The 16,761-nt window shown below is 40.7% G+C and overlaps 1 protein-coding gene across 4 annotated transcripts in view; it reads left to right on the forward strand.

Annotated features, from left to right (window-relative positions):
• il1rapl1a (interleukin 1 receptor accessory protein-like 1a) overlaps positions 1 to 16,761 on the forward strand; it is a 195,899-nt gene that overhangs the window by 20,434 nt on the left and 158,704 nt on the right. For all 4 annotated transcript variants that reach the window (XM_061053323.1, XM_061053325.1, XM_061053322.1 and 1 more), the window contains exon 2: positions 3,553 to 3,654. In XM_061053323.1, coding sequence (XP_060909306.1) covers positions 3,573 to 3,654 — 82 coding nt within the window. In that variant the 5' untranslated portion in view covers positions 3,553 to 3,572. The remainder of the gene's footprint in view (positions 1 to 3,552; positions 3,655 to 16,761) is intronic.

The raw sequence follows: 16,761 nt of genomic DNA on the forward strand, positions 1-16,761 counted from the left end.
TAGCAACAAATAGCATGAGGTGATAATTGAATTGGGAAACATTAAGGGAAGATGGGGAAAGATGTACAGCCCTCCTGGGAGATAGAGTCCCATAACAATGGCAGCACACAGTAAATTCCTCTACTTTGTCAGGGCAGGCGGTGCAGGGCCATGCCCCTAATTTTCTGGTTAAAAAAAAAAGCAGCAGGCAAACACTGCGTGTGCTACAGTGTGTGATGATGTGTGCATGCTTCATGCATCGCTGAAGCGTGGATATCACGCCATTGCCTCTGTGTGGGCCTCCTCAAACACACCTGCTCCTGACGCCTCGGAGGAAAAAAAAGCTTGGCTTTAGTTAAGAGTACATGCAACGCCGGAATGTTGTAGAACAAGATGTACAAAATGTGTCCTTACTACTATTACATCTGTACGCTTCTTTTACAGAAAAAAAAAAAGTTTTCCTTAACCAGATGTATTATATGAGGCATGTGTGAAATTTTGGAGGAGAGAGAGAGAGCGATGGCAGCTCAGCATCAGAGAGTTTTCCCATGTTGCCCTGGAAACAATAAAATGTGTAGGATGTATTCAGACTCTATCAGACGAGGCCAGATGAGTGCCAGATGAATCGGTTGCAGTTCATTCTGTCATTTTTTTTTTTGTTGAAATAATGATGCTCAATGTGTGAATACTTTGTACCAGTCCTTCCAGCCGAAGAGAACCCTGAGAAGTAAGTTCCACGGGGTTAGCCAATCAGCTCTAAACTCTCAGAAGTAACTCTTTTGATTGCTTTTGTGCAGAATTTTCAATTGATTTGTGAATGGTTGAAATGAAAGGGGAAGGAGAGGTGAGACGAGGTGTGTTGGGTGTATTGGGGGTGTTTCGCAATGGGCACAATGCCCCTCTGTGTTTGAGGGTGGCAGGACGGTGATGTCATGGCTTGGCAGGACCCAAAGCCCACTGAGCTTGTGAAGGCATGACATGATCGGGGACAAAGAGGAAGGTTGCTGGCATTGTTCTGCTGAATCAGGCTGTGACAGGCCGAACCTCTCCATCCTGCAGCTACAGAAACATTCTGCCAATCATTCAGTTATGTTGAGGCGAATCAAGTTGTATCTGCAGCTTGTAATGAAATCTTCTCTTTTTTTTTGGGCATTTTGTCTTTATTGGATGGTTCTGAGTGTAGCGTTTAGGGGAGATAGGCATCAAAGGTCCCCAGCCAAAATGAATGTCAAATCTTCACCACTAGACATCTGGACGCCACCAAAATCAAATGATCTCTAACCCTTTTGGTGTTGTAATTTTATTTGATTTTTATAACAGTCTGAAACGCATTGAACAAACTCAGCAGCAATAGAAAATTGAAAAATCATGGCGCTATAATGGTGTTATCGTCTGTTTCTCCTTTTTTATTCTCTTTCTTCTGCGTCTCTGCGCCTGGTTATGGTCTCAGTGGTCCTAGTGTTTCTTGACTTTTCAATTTTATACTCTTGTCATTGTGTATTTGGTAGCCGCAATTCCCTTTCGTCGTGCTTGTCTTGTTGAATTTCTGGGAAAGTAAAGTGGAGCGATGGCCGCAGGAAGTGTTTAAAGAGGGATATGGTCATTAGGAGGGAGGTCTTTGAATATCTGAACCGACCTCTGAAGGATTTGGACCTTTGGAGAGTTTTTCTGGTTGGTGTTTTTGAGTATGAACACGAGTATAAATTTGCGGTGGTGTTACAGCTGCAGTCAAAAAACACACAATTAGAACCCGGCCAGCTTATTGGCAATTGTTTTTAAAGGCATTTTAGCCGAACAAAAGAGGAGCCAATCCTTGAGCTGTGGCATTTGCCAGAATGTTATTGGCAGAGCGATGTTTATCGACTTGAATGTTGTTTCCTCGTAGGATTTGATCGAGGAGCAGAGAAAGGCTCCTTTTAGAGCGGGACTCTGCGAGTACCGTGTAAACACACACACATTGAGAGAGGCTCCTTTCATTAGCTATGCTAATCTGGAGTGCACATGACTTGCCGCAGACTCCACAGTCCCCTCCTGGTTCTGGCATTCTGTGCCGTTAGTTTCTGTCTCTAAAGGCCAGGGTCCTGATCTCCTCCTTTCTGGTTCATTGGGTTAATTTGCTTTGCGTTGTGTTCTCTTTGTCTTGCAGTTAGACTGACAGAAACATAGATCTAGCTACAGTTGCATGCGCACTTTTCCTCCTATCACATTTTTCCGTAGGGTTACTTCTGACATTACAACCCCCCTGACTGGTCTGCTTAAAACAAGGCATTGGGTCTTTTCCTTACATTGAGTAAGATGAAGTGTTTGCTACGACACACATCATTGTTAATATGAACCTCCTGACAGCAACGAGCTAACTTAGCTTGTAAAAGGAATGGAGGCAGGTGGAAACAGTAAGCTTAGGCAACAACATTTACCCACCAGCCCCCATGTTATATCTTGTCCAATCAATAAAATCTTTACAAAACTGTAATTAGCCAAAATGTTAGATAGCCAGGACATTAACGACCAGCTGAGCCTCTAGGAAGTTACTGTTGCTAACCAAGAAACAGTTTGGTTGATTATTTCAGAGGTCTAAGCTTTAGACGCCGTGGTATGTGGACTTTGTGTCACCCTCAAAGCTATAGTGTGCTAGCCTAAGCTAAAACAACGACTGCATTAGCTCTAACAAAAAAACAACAATGAGAGGCATCAATCTTCCCAGCTAACCCAGAGAAAAAAACAAGTTAATTTCCCCAAATCTCGAATTTTTCAATCAACTTGACGATCCTTTTAAACTTTAATTTTCTTCACTTTCACTTCATTTGTTACGTGTTTGTATTTTAAGCTTTAATTACAGCTACGTGATTAATATTGAAGGGTGCTGCCATCGCTTATCGCTCTAAGTTTGCTTTGATGAGTGTTTCTTCTTTTCTCAGTTAACATAAAACAGCAGCAGCAGCTCTATTTCAGGAGCTGGCTATTAGAGGATAATTACTACATGTTAGATTATGTCATTTACTCAGAGAAGACGAGGAGTAGAGAATGAGGCACCTCCATCAATTAATATGATGTATGACTCGATAAGGGATATGGGTGGAATATTTGCCGCATCTCTGTGAGTCACAAGGAGATCATTTTACATTTTTTATCCAAGGATCCCTTCCTATTTTTTTCTTTTAATAAAACTGGCGATTAAAAGTGGTGTTTCTTTTACATCTAATTATTTCTTTATTGATTCGTCAGCATCTCAGGGAACGGTTTCTCGTGAAATATATCCTTGTTGTGATGACACGTGAGAGAAAATCATTACAAGAAAGACCCCCTAGGGGCATGTGCAAAATGGTATGCTCATGTGAGTGACCAATTGAGTATCTTTCTGTGCATTGTGTGCAAATGTTTGTCCAATAGTGTGTATTTTCTAGCTGCGTTAGTGTTTGGGGCGATTACAGAACATCCTCCACACCGACACTTACTCTTGTCTTGAAGCAACAATGAGGTAGTTGATCTCCTGTATACTGGCAGTGACTGATTGTTCTTTTTCTCCTATTCTCTCTCCTGTCACCCCTTCTTCTCCATGCTCTTCTTCTCCAGGCTGTGAGGACGGGGGGAAGATGAGACCTCCCAGCCCTCTGCTGATCCTGCTGTACATCACGCTGTCCAGGAGTGTAAAGGTAGTCTCTAAGAGAGGCTCAGGTATGTGTTCCTTCTATATTGCCACCCGGTCTGAAGCCTGTGCATGCTCCCCATGTGTGTTATTATCTTTAACTGTTTTTATGTACTAGTTTGAATGAGGTTTTTTTGCCAGCATTAAACGGTATCCGTCCACCATGAATGGTATTTCACTGCTGTTTATATTATTAGGAGGCTATATCTTCATTATAGTGATAAATAAGATAAATTATTTTCAATGCTCTTGTTTAGGGAACTTTGTTTTATAGGTGAGATGTAAAATTGGTGATTGGCATTGTGCTGAAAAGTTGGTCCTTTGGTATGGTGTTTACTGAAAACACTAGTGTCTCACTGGTGTGTGTTGCATGCTTTAAAAGCGATTGTTCAAATCATGAAAGACAGGTGACTGCAAAGGAAGCTATCCCTCTCACGCTTCTGTTGGAATGACTCAGATAGGATAATTGGAATGAGCAATTTCGACGTAAGTGCAGCGTTTTTTCATCTGTATCTCGGGTGAAGAGCATGCAAATTAATGAAACGTTATACAATGTACTTCTTAGAATTAGCGAGACCTACCTCTATCCAGGGAGAGTGACAGCTACCAAACGATCCAATTGCTCAGTGACAGGGTCACCAAGGGTTACTGTGAAACTCATTTTGGCTCTAAATGCCAGCAAATTGAGCATCAATTGTGAACAAATGCAAAGGTCAAAAGAGAAAATGGGGAGCAAAAAGATTGAGGGAAGAAAGTTTTCATGACAGGAATACATATAGGGATTCAGACCCGGCAGTTAAAACACTGAAAAGACAAGTTGCCAATACTGAGAAAAGTAGGTCCTGTGCTTCATTGGAAAAAAACAACCTATTAATAATTTTCAGTTGTTAAAATAGTCAGATGAAAGCTATATTAAAGTAATATAAGTCCCATTTATTTCTCATTTATCCCTCATATCCATGTTTTAGTAAAGGAGTGTGCACATGGGTGTGTTTGTGTTTGCTCTCTTGCATACTAATTTAATGTGTGTTTTGCTGTTGTGCAGACATGTGTGCGCATGTCTTAAAGGTTTAAGGACTGACCTTTAGATAAAGGTTTTGTATTGAAGGACGCACACTCAGTAGACGGACACAGACACAAAGAGCAAGAGGGCAACTTGTAAATGAATATTGTGCTTCAGCCAGAAAAGAAGATGGTCAGTGACAAAGATGACAGACATTCTTAACTTTACACCTATTAAAGATGTTTTGTAATCAAGTACTTTAACAGCACAGATTTAGATTCTTTAAATCCAACGATTGATGACATTGTAGGCCTGTTAATTAGAGTTCATTTGTTATATTGTAGCAAAACGACTATGTTAGGATAATACATAACTAAATTTAATAGAGACTTACTGAAAGAGGTTGAAAATATACTCCATTCTAGCAAGATTTCCTAACCATATATTTTCAGCATTGTTAGCTAGATTGCTTATGGTAGAATTAGCTTCATTCTACCATAAGCAATCAACTTTCCTTCCTTAATTCAAAATACTTTTTTTTTTTTTTTTTGCACAATCACTCCTTGTCTTATAACTTTTTCCGAACCAATCTCTTTTCTTTATGTGCCTGCAGTATATCAGCACTGTCGGGACGGATTTGCCAACGATGATCATGAGACTAAAAATTTGCAAAGATTTAGTAAGGCCCTGCAATTGAAACCATTATATATTGGGAACTTTGTCATTTTTAAAAGAGATCCTTGATGCTCTATATGTTGTGAGCCCACTGAGTATTAGCCTCCAGATACAGATAAAAGACTTGTAAAGTACATTAAAAAGAGCTTGTAGATACAAGCCATCCATTCACCCATTCATATATCCATCCGTACATCCATCTATTTTCTTCAGCAGGGTTGTGTTGGCAAGGGATGGCCAATAGATACCAGTAAATAGTTTAAGTATAAGTTGGGTGCCTGATATTGTACTATAAGTCAATTTAAAAGTGAATAACCATACCTATTACCAGCTAAAATTATCATTTAGACACAAGGCCAACCTCCTGTCAGTGAAATCGGCCTATTGAACTAATCAGGCCCTTAAGAATGCCACAAAAGATCAATGAACTACACTGATTCTGCAATTTTGTAGTCTCAAATCTATTGTGTAATTATTACCCAGCTAAGTTACCGTATATGAACACAGATGGTCATTAAATTGTCATAACAAGCTTTCTGTTTCATGGTTATAGAATCCTGTCACACAATAAGAGTCGTTTATTGGAATTTAACTTGATCTTTGTCCAACTATTGACCTGTCCTTAAATAGTTAATTGACTGCATTCATGTGGCTAATTAGGTGTTCGTACAGTCAGAGCATACCAATATGGCGTATTGTGCAAAAGGTACATGGACCTATATGTTTAGGTGTGTTATTGTGGGTTCTCACATACCTGCTAACACACACATACATGAGTACCTCTGTGGTCGGACACTTTGGTCCACGGAGGATTTCCATATAGATCAGAGACAGGACAGCACATCAGATCAATCAAGTGGCTCCTCTGGGTGCTCTGCTCAGATATCGACAGCAGTGAAGTCAATATTACCTCCCAGCTGAGGGGTCAAGAGGTGATGGAGTGTCACGGGGCAGTTTGGCTACTTAGTGGCACTTTGAAAGGCTTTTCCGTCTGCCTGGAACATTATAAATGAAGGCATGTAGAAAAACCAGACAGGCTCACATTAAACTAGTAGTGTGGTGACATGGAGTCAGTCACTTTCTCTTTATCCCTCTTAGTTTCTCTTTTAAACACCCAAAGGGATAAAAAACGAAAACAAATGCACGTCATCTACACACATTTTTATAATCCATTTGTCTTACTTGCATTGATTCTTGCAAATTATTTAGAGATGAATCAGAGGGGGAATCCTGAAATGATGATTTAATTTAGTCGTTGGCATGATATTAAAATTAGTTTTAGTATTCTTCTTTTTACACATGCTTCTTTAAATGTAAAAGAAAGCCCCGCTACATTCTGTCACTGTGGGTAGTCTAACTGATTTAATTTCAGTGTTTTATTATGTACTTTAATCAATTTTTTTAAACAAATAATACCCCATCTAACGACAGACATTCACTTAGGTCATTGTTACTGTTGTATCCTAAAAAGTAATTTAATGAAACAAAGAGAGAGAGAGAGAGAAAAGAAAGTTTGGGACGGACAAAGACTTTGTTTGGATTGCAGTACTAATGAATTGTTTGTGCATCATTGGGTATCAGATGGGAATTCTCTATTGTTTCTGTAGGATAGCAGGAAGAGTGGGGAATTTGACTCGACAACCTTGAATAGTTATAGTTGGGGGGATCAGCTATGAGTGCTTGATTAGCCCTCCAGAGACAATGGATGAAGCAGCTCTTCAATTGATTTTTCCTCCGAATGTCCAGATGGCATTCCCAGAGTTTGTAGCACTCCAGAATGCTATAATTAGTCAGTGTGGGGTCTGCTCAGGCCTGTATTACCTGGACTAATGAGTTTCCCAAAGGTGTGCAGGCTGCATGTGTCTCTTATTCCCTCATTGTTCTTGCATGCCTGGCACTGTTCATGGTTTTAATGATCAACCAGGCTCTAAAGAATTGGATATTGGAATTGAGCAGATTGCTGTTGTTGGCTTCTGTTGGCTGTGTGTTTGCACACCTCTGTGGGTAAATGTATGGGCTGTTTATACACAGCTTGTATTTGACCGAGAACCTGCTCCCTTAAGGTTTGTTTTACTCCACACAGGCACTCTGCTCCATGTGTCCTCTAACCCGGGTTTGATTGTTCAGCGGTCTGACCACGGCTTTCTTGACCTGGTGTATGATTCACTCTGAGGGACTGCAGCTCTCTTACAGAGACGTGCCGTCAGGGTCCATCCATCAGACTCCAAATGTTTCCATCATGGTGAGATCTGGACCAGTCAGACCTAAGCCTTCCAGTTTCAGCCTTTTTTTTTCCTGGAGATCAGCCCTTAAAAACCCCAGACTTTGATCAGACAAGACAAGATCTCAGTCTTTTCTCAAACCCAGTTAGTTACCAGCTTGCAGTGGACTGAAGGATGTTAAATATGGATAAAAATGGAACAAAAGATTCGATTGTTTTCACACAGCATTGTGATTTACTGTGAAGACAACTGGTTGTCATGTGCAAGATAACTGGGGATCCAAAAGAAGATATCCAGAAAATCTTGTTTGAAAGAGTTTCTGAAAGGATAAATGGATTAGATCAACTTTAAATGAATCTATGACAGTTTGGATCAGTAAGTTTGTCCTTTATCAGCGTATCTGACAGTGTCTCTTTACTTAATTAGAATTATAAGCCAATTGATTGATTTCTATCTCTGAAGCTGCTCCAAGACAAAGTACACTACTTAAGGACATACTTTTGGACAATGATTACTTCATTAAAGCATCTTTCATTTATTATCAAGATGGTTGATTAAGAGGAATTAAGTTCACATCGTAATCCACTGTGTGTTCAGGGGAAGATAAAACCTCAGGCTTTGTGTCTAGTGTAAGAATCTTGAACATGTCTGAAGCTGGAAAAAAAAAGAGCAAAATAAGAAAAATCCCCCCCTCTGGATCTGCTCTATCACCTGCTGGCACCTCTCTGTTGACTGCACTGTATCAGAGTTTGAGCCGAGATCAGTCAAGGAGATTATCACTAGCGTTTGGGGTGAAGCTGCAATAAGAGCTGGTCAACCGAAAAAAAAGCTGTTCCTCTTTAGATTGGAGCCTTAGCTGGACTCCCTTGGTTCACCAAAACACCTGCTCTCATCCCGATCAGCTTCCCCTGCTATCAACCTGCACACATCTGGAGTTGAATCATAATTACCAGTAGGTCATAGGCTACCCTCAGCTTAGTATTTTCTGCTTTTAAGTCAAAAAAGATCTTTTTAGAAGAGGGTACAACATTTTGGAAGACTGGTGACTTAGGACCTGGAAAATCAGCCACTTATACTGTTTCTGTAATAGTCTAAAGATGTTGTGATATGGAAATCCGTCTTTGGTCCATGACCAACCTCAACCACTCATGTTAATTCAAGAATCAACCTCGACATGTCTGCCCTGGGCTCATGGTAAAAAGTAAGATAAAGGGGACTAGTTGAGATATGATTCAAAACTTTGTCCTTAAACATGGAGTGTCCCCCATTTTGGAATCCCTTTTTAGCACTGCCTGCCAACTTTCTGCTATCTTCCTGCAGATATGGAAATAAAACCTCATTGGCACAGCTTTCAGAGGAATATCAATATTAATTGGACGTACTTGTTAATTAAATGTGCAATTTGTATTTTGATATTTGGCACTTACAAACAGCACATTCTTATTATCTTAAAGCCTTTGCTTTGGTCTTATTGGATCTTAGCTCACAATATTACTTGCCAGCTTGATAAGATTGGCATGTATGCTAATTTTACCATATAGCCCATGACAGTACCTGGATGCTTTCCCTCAACCTATCACTTTCCATTGCCATTGTGACAGCTGGTGTTTATCTTACAGTGTATGCACTTTCACTGTCAATATAGACTGCCATATGACAACAAATGACAGCCAGCCACTTATTGAGTAAATTTGAACCGAGGGTCAGTTGCCACAAAGGAGCAATAACTCTAACACCAAGCATTTAAAATGTGTACTGCAGTCCAAATTAAAAAAAACTGGAGAGAGCTGTCTCTCCCCGCCCCCTCCTCCCTAGAAGCGATGTGCACACAGGTTGCCATGTCGCTGACACTGAAGCCTCAGTGTTTAGCCAGCTCTGCATCTGACTTTCTGTTTTCATACCTCACTTCATTTTTCAAAAGCATCTTCCAATATTTATTCTAGTTTTACCACGTTTATAGTCGTTGAGCTTATTAGAAAATGCAAAGGCTTTTTAGGTTGGGTAGAATCAGTCATCTCTGAACCAGCTCACTTGCCCGCTTTCATTGCTGAAACATCTGTTGGTTTGCAACAGCTGAGGGGCGAATGAGGCAAAAAGACTGTGTGGGGGTGCCTTAAAACCGACTACCTTCTCTGGTCAAAACAAACGACTCCACACCATAATCAAAACTTAGAAGGAGGACATACTGGCTGCTGTGTTTTTGACGGAGAATCCTGAACCTCAACATAGCATGTTCCCTATATGTCCCATGATATAGTAAGGTCATTTGTTTTTATTTCATCAACTTCATCAACAGTCTACATTAGCCCAGTAGTCACACCAAGCTTGCATGCTAGTTAGCTAGCGAACATCAGTTAATGAAAAGAAACTTGAAACAGTCTTAACTTTTAATTCTAACCAAGGTTCATCAAAAAACTATTTAGATTTCCATCTATATTAATATGTTAAACAAACCTGTAGTTCAAATTCACATGGATATGGTGAAAAAACTACATCGAGCACCTCAGATTCTGTCTGTGGCTCCCCATGTGGGAAATGCACACCACGTTCCCATCCGTCATTGTCACCCGGTCAAAGGTTGAATGTTGTGCATCATCATGAGAATTGTCCACAGGGCTCATTGTATGTTTTCCTTTGCCCCAGACACACAGCTGGGACACAAACAGACAATGGCCCTGCTTATGAATTGCTCACAGCTGAGACCGTGCACCGTCACAGCGACGGGCCGCCTCTGCTGTCCCATACAGAGACCAAAAAAAATAAACATCGCATGAACACTTTGTCCATTTATGCACTCCAAATGTCATGAGAGAGGGCAGACAATGCACAACACTAAACACATCCAAGGCCTGCTGACCGGTCTGTTAGCTGGAATAATGGCTTTTAAACACAGCCTGCAGGGATGAGTGAACATGCTGCAGTGGAAAACAACAATCTGCACTCAGCTTCTAATGCAAGAACAGGGAGCCGCGCTTTGTCTTACACTTAAAGCAGTAGAGGCACTATTTTACAGTAAATATGTAGCATACTTGAGTTGAATCAATCGCCTTTAATGGGATTATTGACTTCTGCTCTAGGGTACAATGTAAATAAAAGCCACAAATGCATGAAAATGGAACATGATTTAAGTCTTAGATTGATCTTCTTGTCTTAAATACTGGAAATAACTTTTTTGTCTTTTATTAAACCCCTCATAATCTATATCCACAATACCGTTGTGGAATAGAGGCTCATATGTAAAGAATTGTATGCAGATTTAGATTATTTGATGTTTTCTGCAGTCTTATTATAGCATTGTCTGCTTTTGACTGCTGGTTTCTTTTGTAGATTTCTAAAAGTTATGAATCCTTTTTTTTTCAGATTCTAAAAGCTGCTTAATGAAACAATCAACATTGAAATCATATGTGAGGTTTTTTTCCCAAATTTTTTTTAACTCTGCAGCAAAGTATGTTGATGAATTTTAAATAAACAAAAAAAAAGCACAACAGATTGATCCTTTTAAAAAGTAATCCTCGTTGTCTATCTGTTGGTTCTCGGCTTGTTTCAGAAAGTAAGTGATGTAGTCAAAGTGGGTAAGCGCTGCAGAGAGAGAGAGAGTGTAACAAGCTCTTACCGCTGGTCTAATGTCCCAAAGCAGCTGCAGTCGGCTTGCTGTCTACAAACTATGATTTGACCGAGCATTGCTACCCAACGATCCCAGCAGGAGATGTCAGGAAATGTACGAGTGTGTGTGTAAGTATGCATGCACTGTGCACAATTGTATTCATCCAAAAGTTTTCTCTGTGTGTGTGTGACTCGTGATATCCCAAACCTTGGCCTCTTGCTGTTTCACTGAGCGGGGATAAAAAAAAAAAAAAAAAACGATACCGCCAATATTCTAGATGACTCTGCAAAGTCCCGCTCCAAATCCCTGATAACAGCCCGTCATGGATAACTGTAAATCTGACATGGCCCCAAGGCAGTGTGGGGGATGAAGTTCGTTGGAGCTGACGCCTGAATAACCTCATGATAAGTGCCAGGACAGGCAGACAAAATCCAGTCAGTCATTCAGTTAATTTATTTGTCTAGGCGCTCGCCTATCGTTGCACAAATCACGCCGGTGCAATCTCTCTGACACTTGGAAACTGAAATGTGCCTATCTATACAGTTTCCCCTGTCAGGCAGATGAGCTAAATGACCTACACAAATAAGACGTAGTGAGAACATGTCTTTACTTGTCATTCCAGCCTGGCGCCCTGAGGCTTTGCAGATAATTGTTCAGGAAAAGGGAGTTTAAAATAGTTTATTGACAGATCAGCTGTTTGCATTGACGTGTGTTCGCGCTAATATATGGCCGAGTTAGACGATTGATCCCTGTGAACATTTGACTTGATGTGTCTGAAGATGAAGCTTCCCATCCAAGGGTGGTTTCAGCTTTGGTCTGGCCTCTCTCTCTTTTTTTTGGATCGCTCTCCCAGGCCAATCTCTAATTAGCAATGATGTGCTTGTCGTTGGTGCCAGTTTTCTTGACGTTAGCGACCAAGCAGGAATGTCTAACTAAGGTTGTATTGATGATAAGTACAGAATATGGCACTGCTGTATCACCCCAGTAGACATCAATATGCAAACAAGCTGACTTTACTATTGTTAAACCTGCTCTTTCTTTACCTCTACCAAGGACCCCACATGTCTCGTAATAAGCATGCAAACAAACAGACACACAACAAAGAAACAAACAGCGGTTTGTATCGTATACACTAGACAATTTTGTTCATTCGTCCCTGTTGGCTCACAGCGCACATAAATGCACTACGGATGCTGTCCCGGCCTGGTCAATACCTCTCTCTCTCTCTCTCTAAATGATGAGGAATGGCCCGCGCTGCAGTAACACTGTGCTGGGAGATTGATCACATGCAGACTACTGGAGATTAAATGGCTTTCTTGTGCACAGCAGACTGCCCCTGGATGGTGCATTGTGCAGATAGGAAGCCCTGTTTTCTCTCGCTCGGCATCACGACAGCTGCACAGCCTAAGGATAGGTCAGTGAATGCAGGAAACTGTAATCCATTGATTTGCACAGGGAGGTACAGGACTGCATTTGACTGCATCATTATTTTTTTGCTTACTTAAAGCTCCCGTGTAGAGCTTTTAGCTGGTTATGAAACAGACTGGACTGAGTACTGATGCCTCTTTATGAGCTGCAAAAGCACACAAGACCAGCAGCAACAAGATTGACTATTTCTAAAGAGTAATTTTTAATGTCTGAAACTGTTGCCGCAGGGTAGGTGATTAACAGCTTGCTGCAGAAACCTCCTTTAGTTACATTTTCACACTGCAAAGATTCTAGATAGAGTGATCTGTGTGGCTGTTAAAAGAAAGCACAAAAAAAATGTGAAAACAGGACTTACACATGAACAAGACAGGATCCTTAAAGATATGAGACGCACCGCTCTGTCCACAGGGGGTTCCAAGGTCGACTCAAACCCGAGCATTCCTCAGAGAAGCTTTATAAGGGAAGATCAAGGAAGCTGTTGATTGTATCTGTAACACATTGGAATGACACTTTTGGAGAAAAGAGTTTCTCAGAACAAATGTAGGGTCTCTAAATGAGGATAAGACATTTCTGAAGGCACCAGGGGACGACTAAAACCTGAGAGAACGACTTGAAAACTTTACTTTTTTCTCACTGCAGGTCTATATATCTCCTCTTAAGGTTTCCCTTTATAAACATGATTGCCTGGGATATTACTCCCTCTGGTTAATGTAGGCTCAGGGAGATGCCGTGTGTGTGTGTGTGTGTGTGTGTGTGTGTGTGTGTGTGTGTGTGTGTGTGTGTGTGTGTGTGTGTGTGTGTGTGTGTGTGTGTGTGTGTGTAGAAGAGGGAGCCTGTATGCTCCAAAGAGAACAGATGATTAGAGAGACGTGTGGTTTGATGTGTGTGCTGGTGTTCACTGATAATGAAGCAATTATGCTGCAGAATCATTCACGTTTGTAGCACAAGTAAATATAATGCAATACTCAGCATATGCAGCGGCGTAACAGTGTGTGTGTGTGTGTGTGCTATTGTGTGTGTATGAGTGTGGCTTATATACTACACAAATAGACTGCTGGGTAATTAAATGTTGGTAAATGAGGTGAAGTACCACTAGATGCTTTTATAGACATAAAGGTAATTCAGTCCATATTAAACGGTAGCGGTGAGGTGTGTGAGGTATGTGCTGTGATATCTAATTTTCCCAGAAGCCTTTGCCTGTCTGTAGGCTTATTCATCAGTATGAACATGTAGTTAAATTGCTTATCTGAGATTGTTTTCATTTGGAGCCTTATTTTATGTTTTTTTTCTAAAAGGTTGGGCACAACCAGCTGTGGGAGAACTGTTTAGATTATTTGATTAATTAAAGTGGAATTAGAAGGGTTTAATTGCTCTTTGAAATTACTACATTGTACGAGTAAACACTGCAGCAGACAGTTTTCTTACCCTGTGTTTTAGCATATTTACAGTAATGAAATCTAATGTATGTAACGTTTAAGTTAGCTAACTTTGTCTCAAAAACTTGGAAAAGAAGACAAAATAGCTAAATTTGCTAGTTCTGCTTTATTTCCTTGGTAATTGTTTAGCACCAATACACCAAGTCAAATTCCTTGTATGTGTAAATGCACTTGGCAATAAACCCCGATTCTGATTCTGATTCTGATTCTGATTCTGAAAATGTTCTGTTTAAGGATTTAAGGGTTAGTCTTGCTTTTTGTTTTCTCTTTTTTGTTTTGCGACAATGAATAGACCTACTCTGCACTCTGAACCCTGGAACGTTTTAATTCATGGTGTCATGTGCGCTCATGCAGTCTGGGCATATCAAACTTCAGTTTCTATGATATTAAGAGAAATCTTGAAATCTTCTGTATCCGGACGTTAAATTTTGTGAAATTATAATAAAGCATTAGTTCATATAACCCTTCTACTTTTACATTTATTTAGAGATTATCTCATTCAATCAAATACAATTAAATCTTAATGATATTTAAGTGAAAAGCATTTACATGTTATCAACAAAATGTATTGAAAGTATCAAAAGAAAAACACAATTTCATACAAAATGTACCTGTCACTTTTTCCTATATATCTAATAGACAGCTGATTTACTATATTATTACTCTACCTGTCATAGAAAGGTTGTTACAGAGGATGAATGATATCCCCCTTAAAACTGCAGTGGAGTCAAATGTTGCATTTTTTTGGTAAATACTGAAGTTCATCAAAATAACACCAAATTAAAGAACTTGAGTGAATCCTCTTGTTTAGGACTACAAGGACCTCATAGTGTAACCTTAACGACATGCCATTGCATTATTATTTGTTGCACTTGGCATACGGAGGCGTGTGTGATTGCTCTTTGATAGTCGTCACATCAAATGTCTTGTGGAAAAACCCAGAGGTTTCACCGCAGGCTGCGAAAACTACAAAGACCAGCATTCTAGAAACCCCCTCCAGGCCATTTAAACTACAATCACCCACAGTCCCCTGCCACCTCCTCCTGTCAAAGTGATATGCACTCAGCTGCGGTTGTTAGACCTTTCAGAAGCACCACATCCACGAGCGCTGTACACACATACGAGTGCGCGCTCACACACACACTGCCGCAGTGTTTGTGTGTGTTTGTGTGTGTGTGTGTGTGTGTGTGTGTGTGTGTGTGTGTGTGTATCCATCTACCATCCCTCATTAAGCAAAAAACTTACAATAAAAAAAGAAGTGAGCTCCACGCTGGGAATGTGGGGGAGGAATCTGAGTACGTCTCCAAATGCTAATGAGAGGAGCACTGCTTCAACAGACTGCTTTGTCTGCGTGTGTGTGTGTTCATCTGAACATGTTTGTGTGTGCATAGGTTTTGTTTTGTTTTTTCCCACAAAGGTAGGACAAAATCTAAGCACAGTTATTTTTACATATCATTAGTGGCTGAGCACAGCCCCATCACCCTGACAACTTCATCCCTTAAGCTTATCACCATAACAACTAATCTACCGTAAATAGTGCTCTCTCTCTCTCTCTCTCTCTCTCGCTCTCCTCTCTCTCTCTTTTTCTCCATCTCTCTCAATCACCCTTTATTCCCCTCCGATCATTTTCTCGCATTTCTTTCCGCTCCTCTTGTTGCCACAGCACCTCCCTCTCTTGTCCTTCACCGACGCCATTTCTTCCACTTTCTCTTGTCTACTTGTTCAGCACTGAGTTCATTTTTTCTGTGCCACTGCAGATGTGGGTGGTTCTGGTGACTGCACAATAACCTTTTTTCCCACTGATTCACGTTGTCAAGTGCCTGAGCTCGGATGGCGATCAATAAAAAAAGGCAGCTTTAACAAGTTATCTAACAAACTCCCTGATCCTTTATTGATTCTTGTACTTTTTCTTTTTTTTGGTAAGCCCTTTTTACTTCTTTTTTTGCACATAGGTATAGATGTACACATGAACTGTTGGGTGTTTCTTTGTGATTCAGTGGAGGTATGCGTTACGAGGATCAGGTGTTTTCCATGCCTTTGTGTTCGACCTAAATGTGTTATTGACTGAAGGGTCCAGGCCTGACAACTTGATTGGCCCACTCGGCTCTAGGATTAACTCGCCAGCCTGGCAGGTCTCTTTTTCTTTTTTTTTTACAATCAAAGGTCAAGCCAATGGTCTGTTTGGCTGAGTAGCTCTGGGATTCACTTAACAGCCTCGTGTGCTAATGCAGAGTTATCCCAAGGTTGAGCTGCATAGGAAGGACACACATGCTGTTTTGCGGTCCATGTAGATCCACAATTTTTCTGAACAGGCACAGGACATTATCAAGGTGACAACAATCGCTTTCATGGAGAAAGTCCTGAAACAAAAGTCTCTTTGGGTTTAATTCACATTCTGTTCAGTTCTTTTCTCTGCTGTTATTTTTTCCCTCCCTCTCTCTCTCTCTCTCTCTCTCCCTCTCTCTTAAACATTGTTTGAAATGGCTAATCATCCCCATTTATTCACTTCCCCTCCCTGACTCAATCTTTTTCATCAGCCCGCATATGAGAGGTCACCTTTGGCTCTTTCCTTTTCACTTCCTCTCAAAAAGCTCAAGGGAAGCCCCCCCTTTGGATGGATCCCCCTCTTACATAACCGCCTCCCCCTCACTCCCGCTCTCTCCTGGATAAGAGCGAACGAGTAGAAAGCAAACGAGGCAGAGGGAATATTGATATCATCAATGCTAACAAAATATTACATTTTATCCCGTGCCACATCAGAGCGAGAC

This window comes from Labrus mixtus, chromosome 13 (genome assembly GCF_963584025.1).
Source record: "Labrus mixtus chromosome 13, fLabMix1.1, whole genome shotgun sequence".
NCBI classification, from domain to species: domain Eukaryota; kingdom Metazoa; phylum Chordata; class Actinopteri; order Labriformes; family Labridae; genus Labrus; species Labrus mixtus.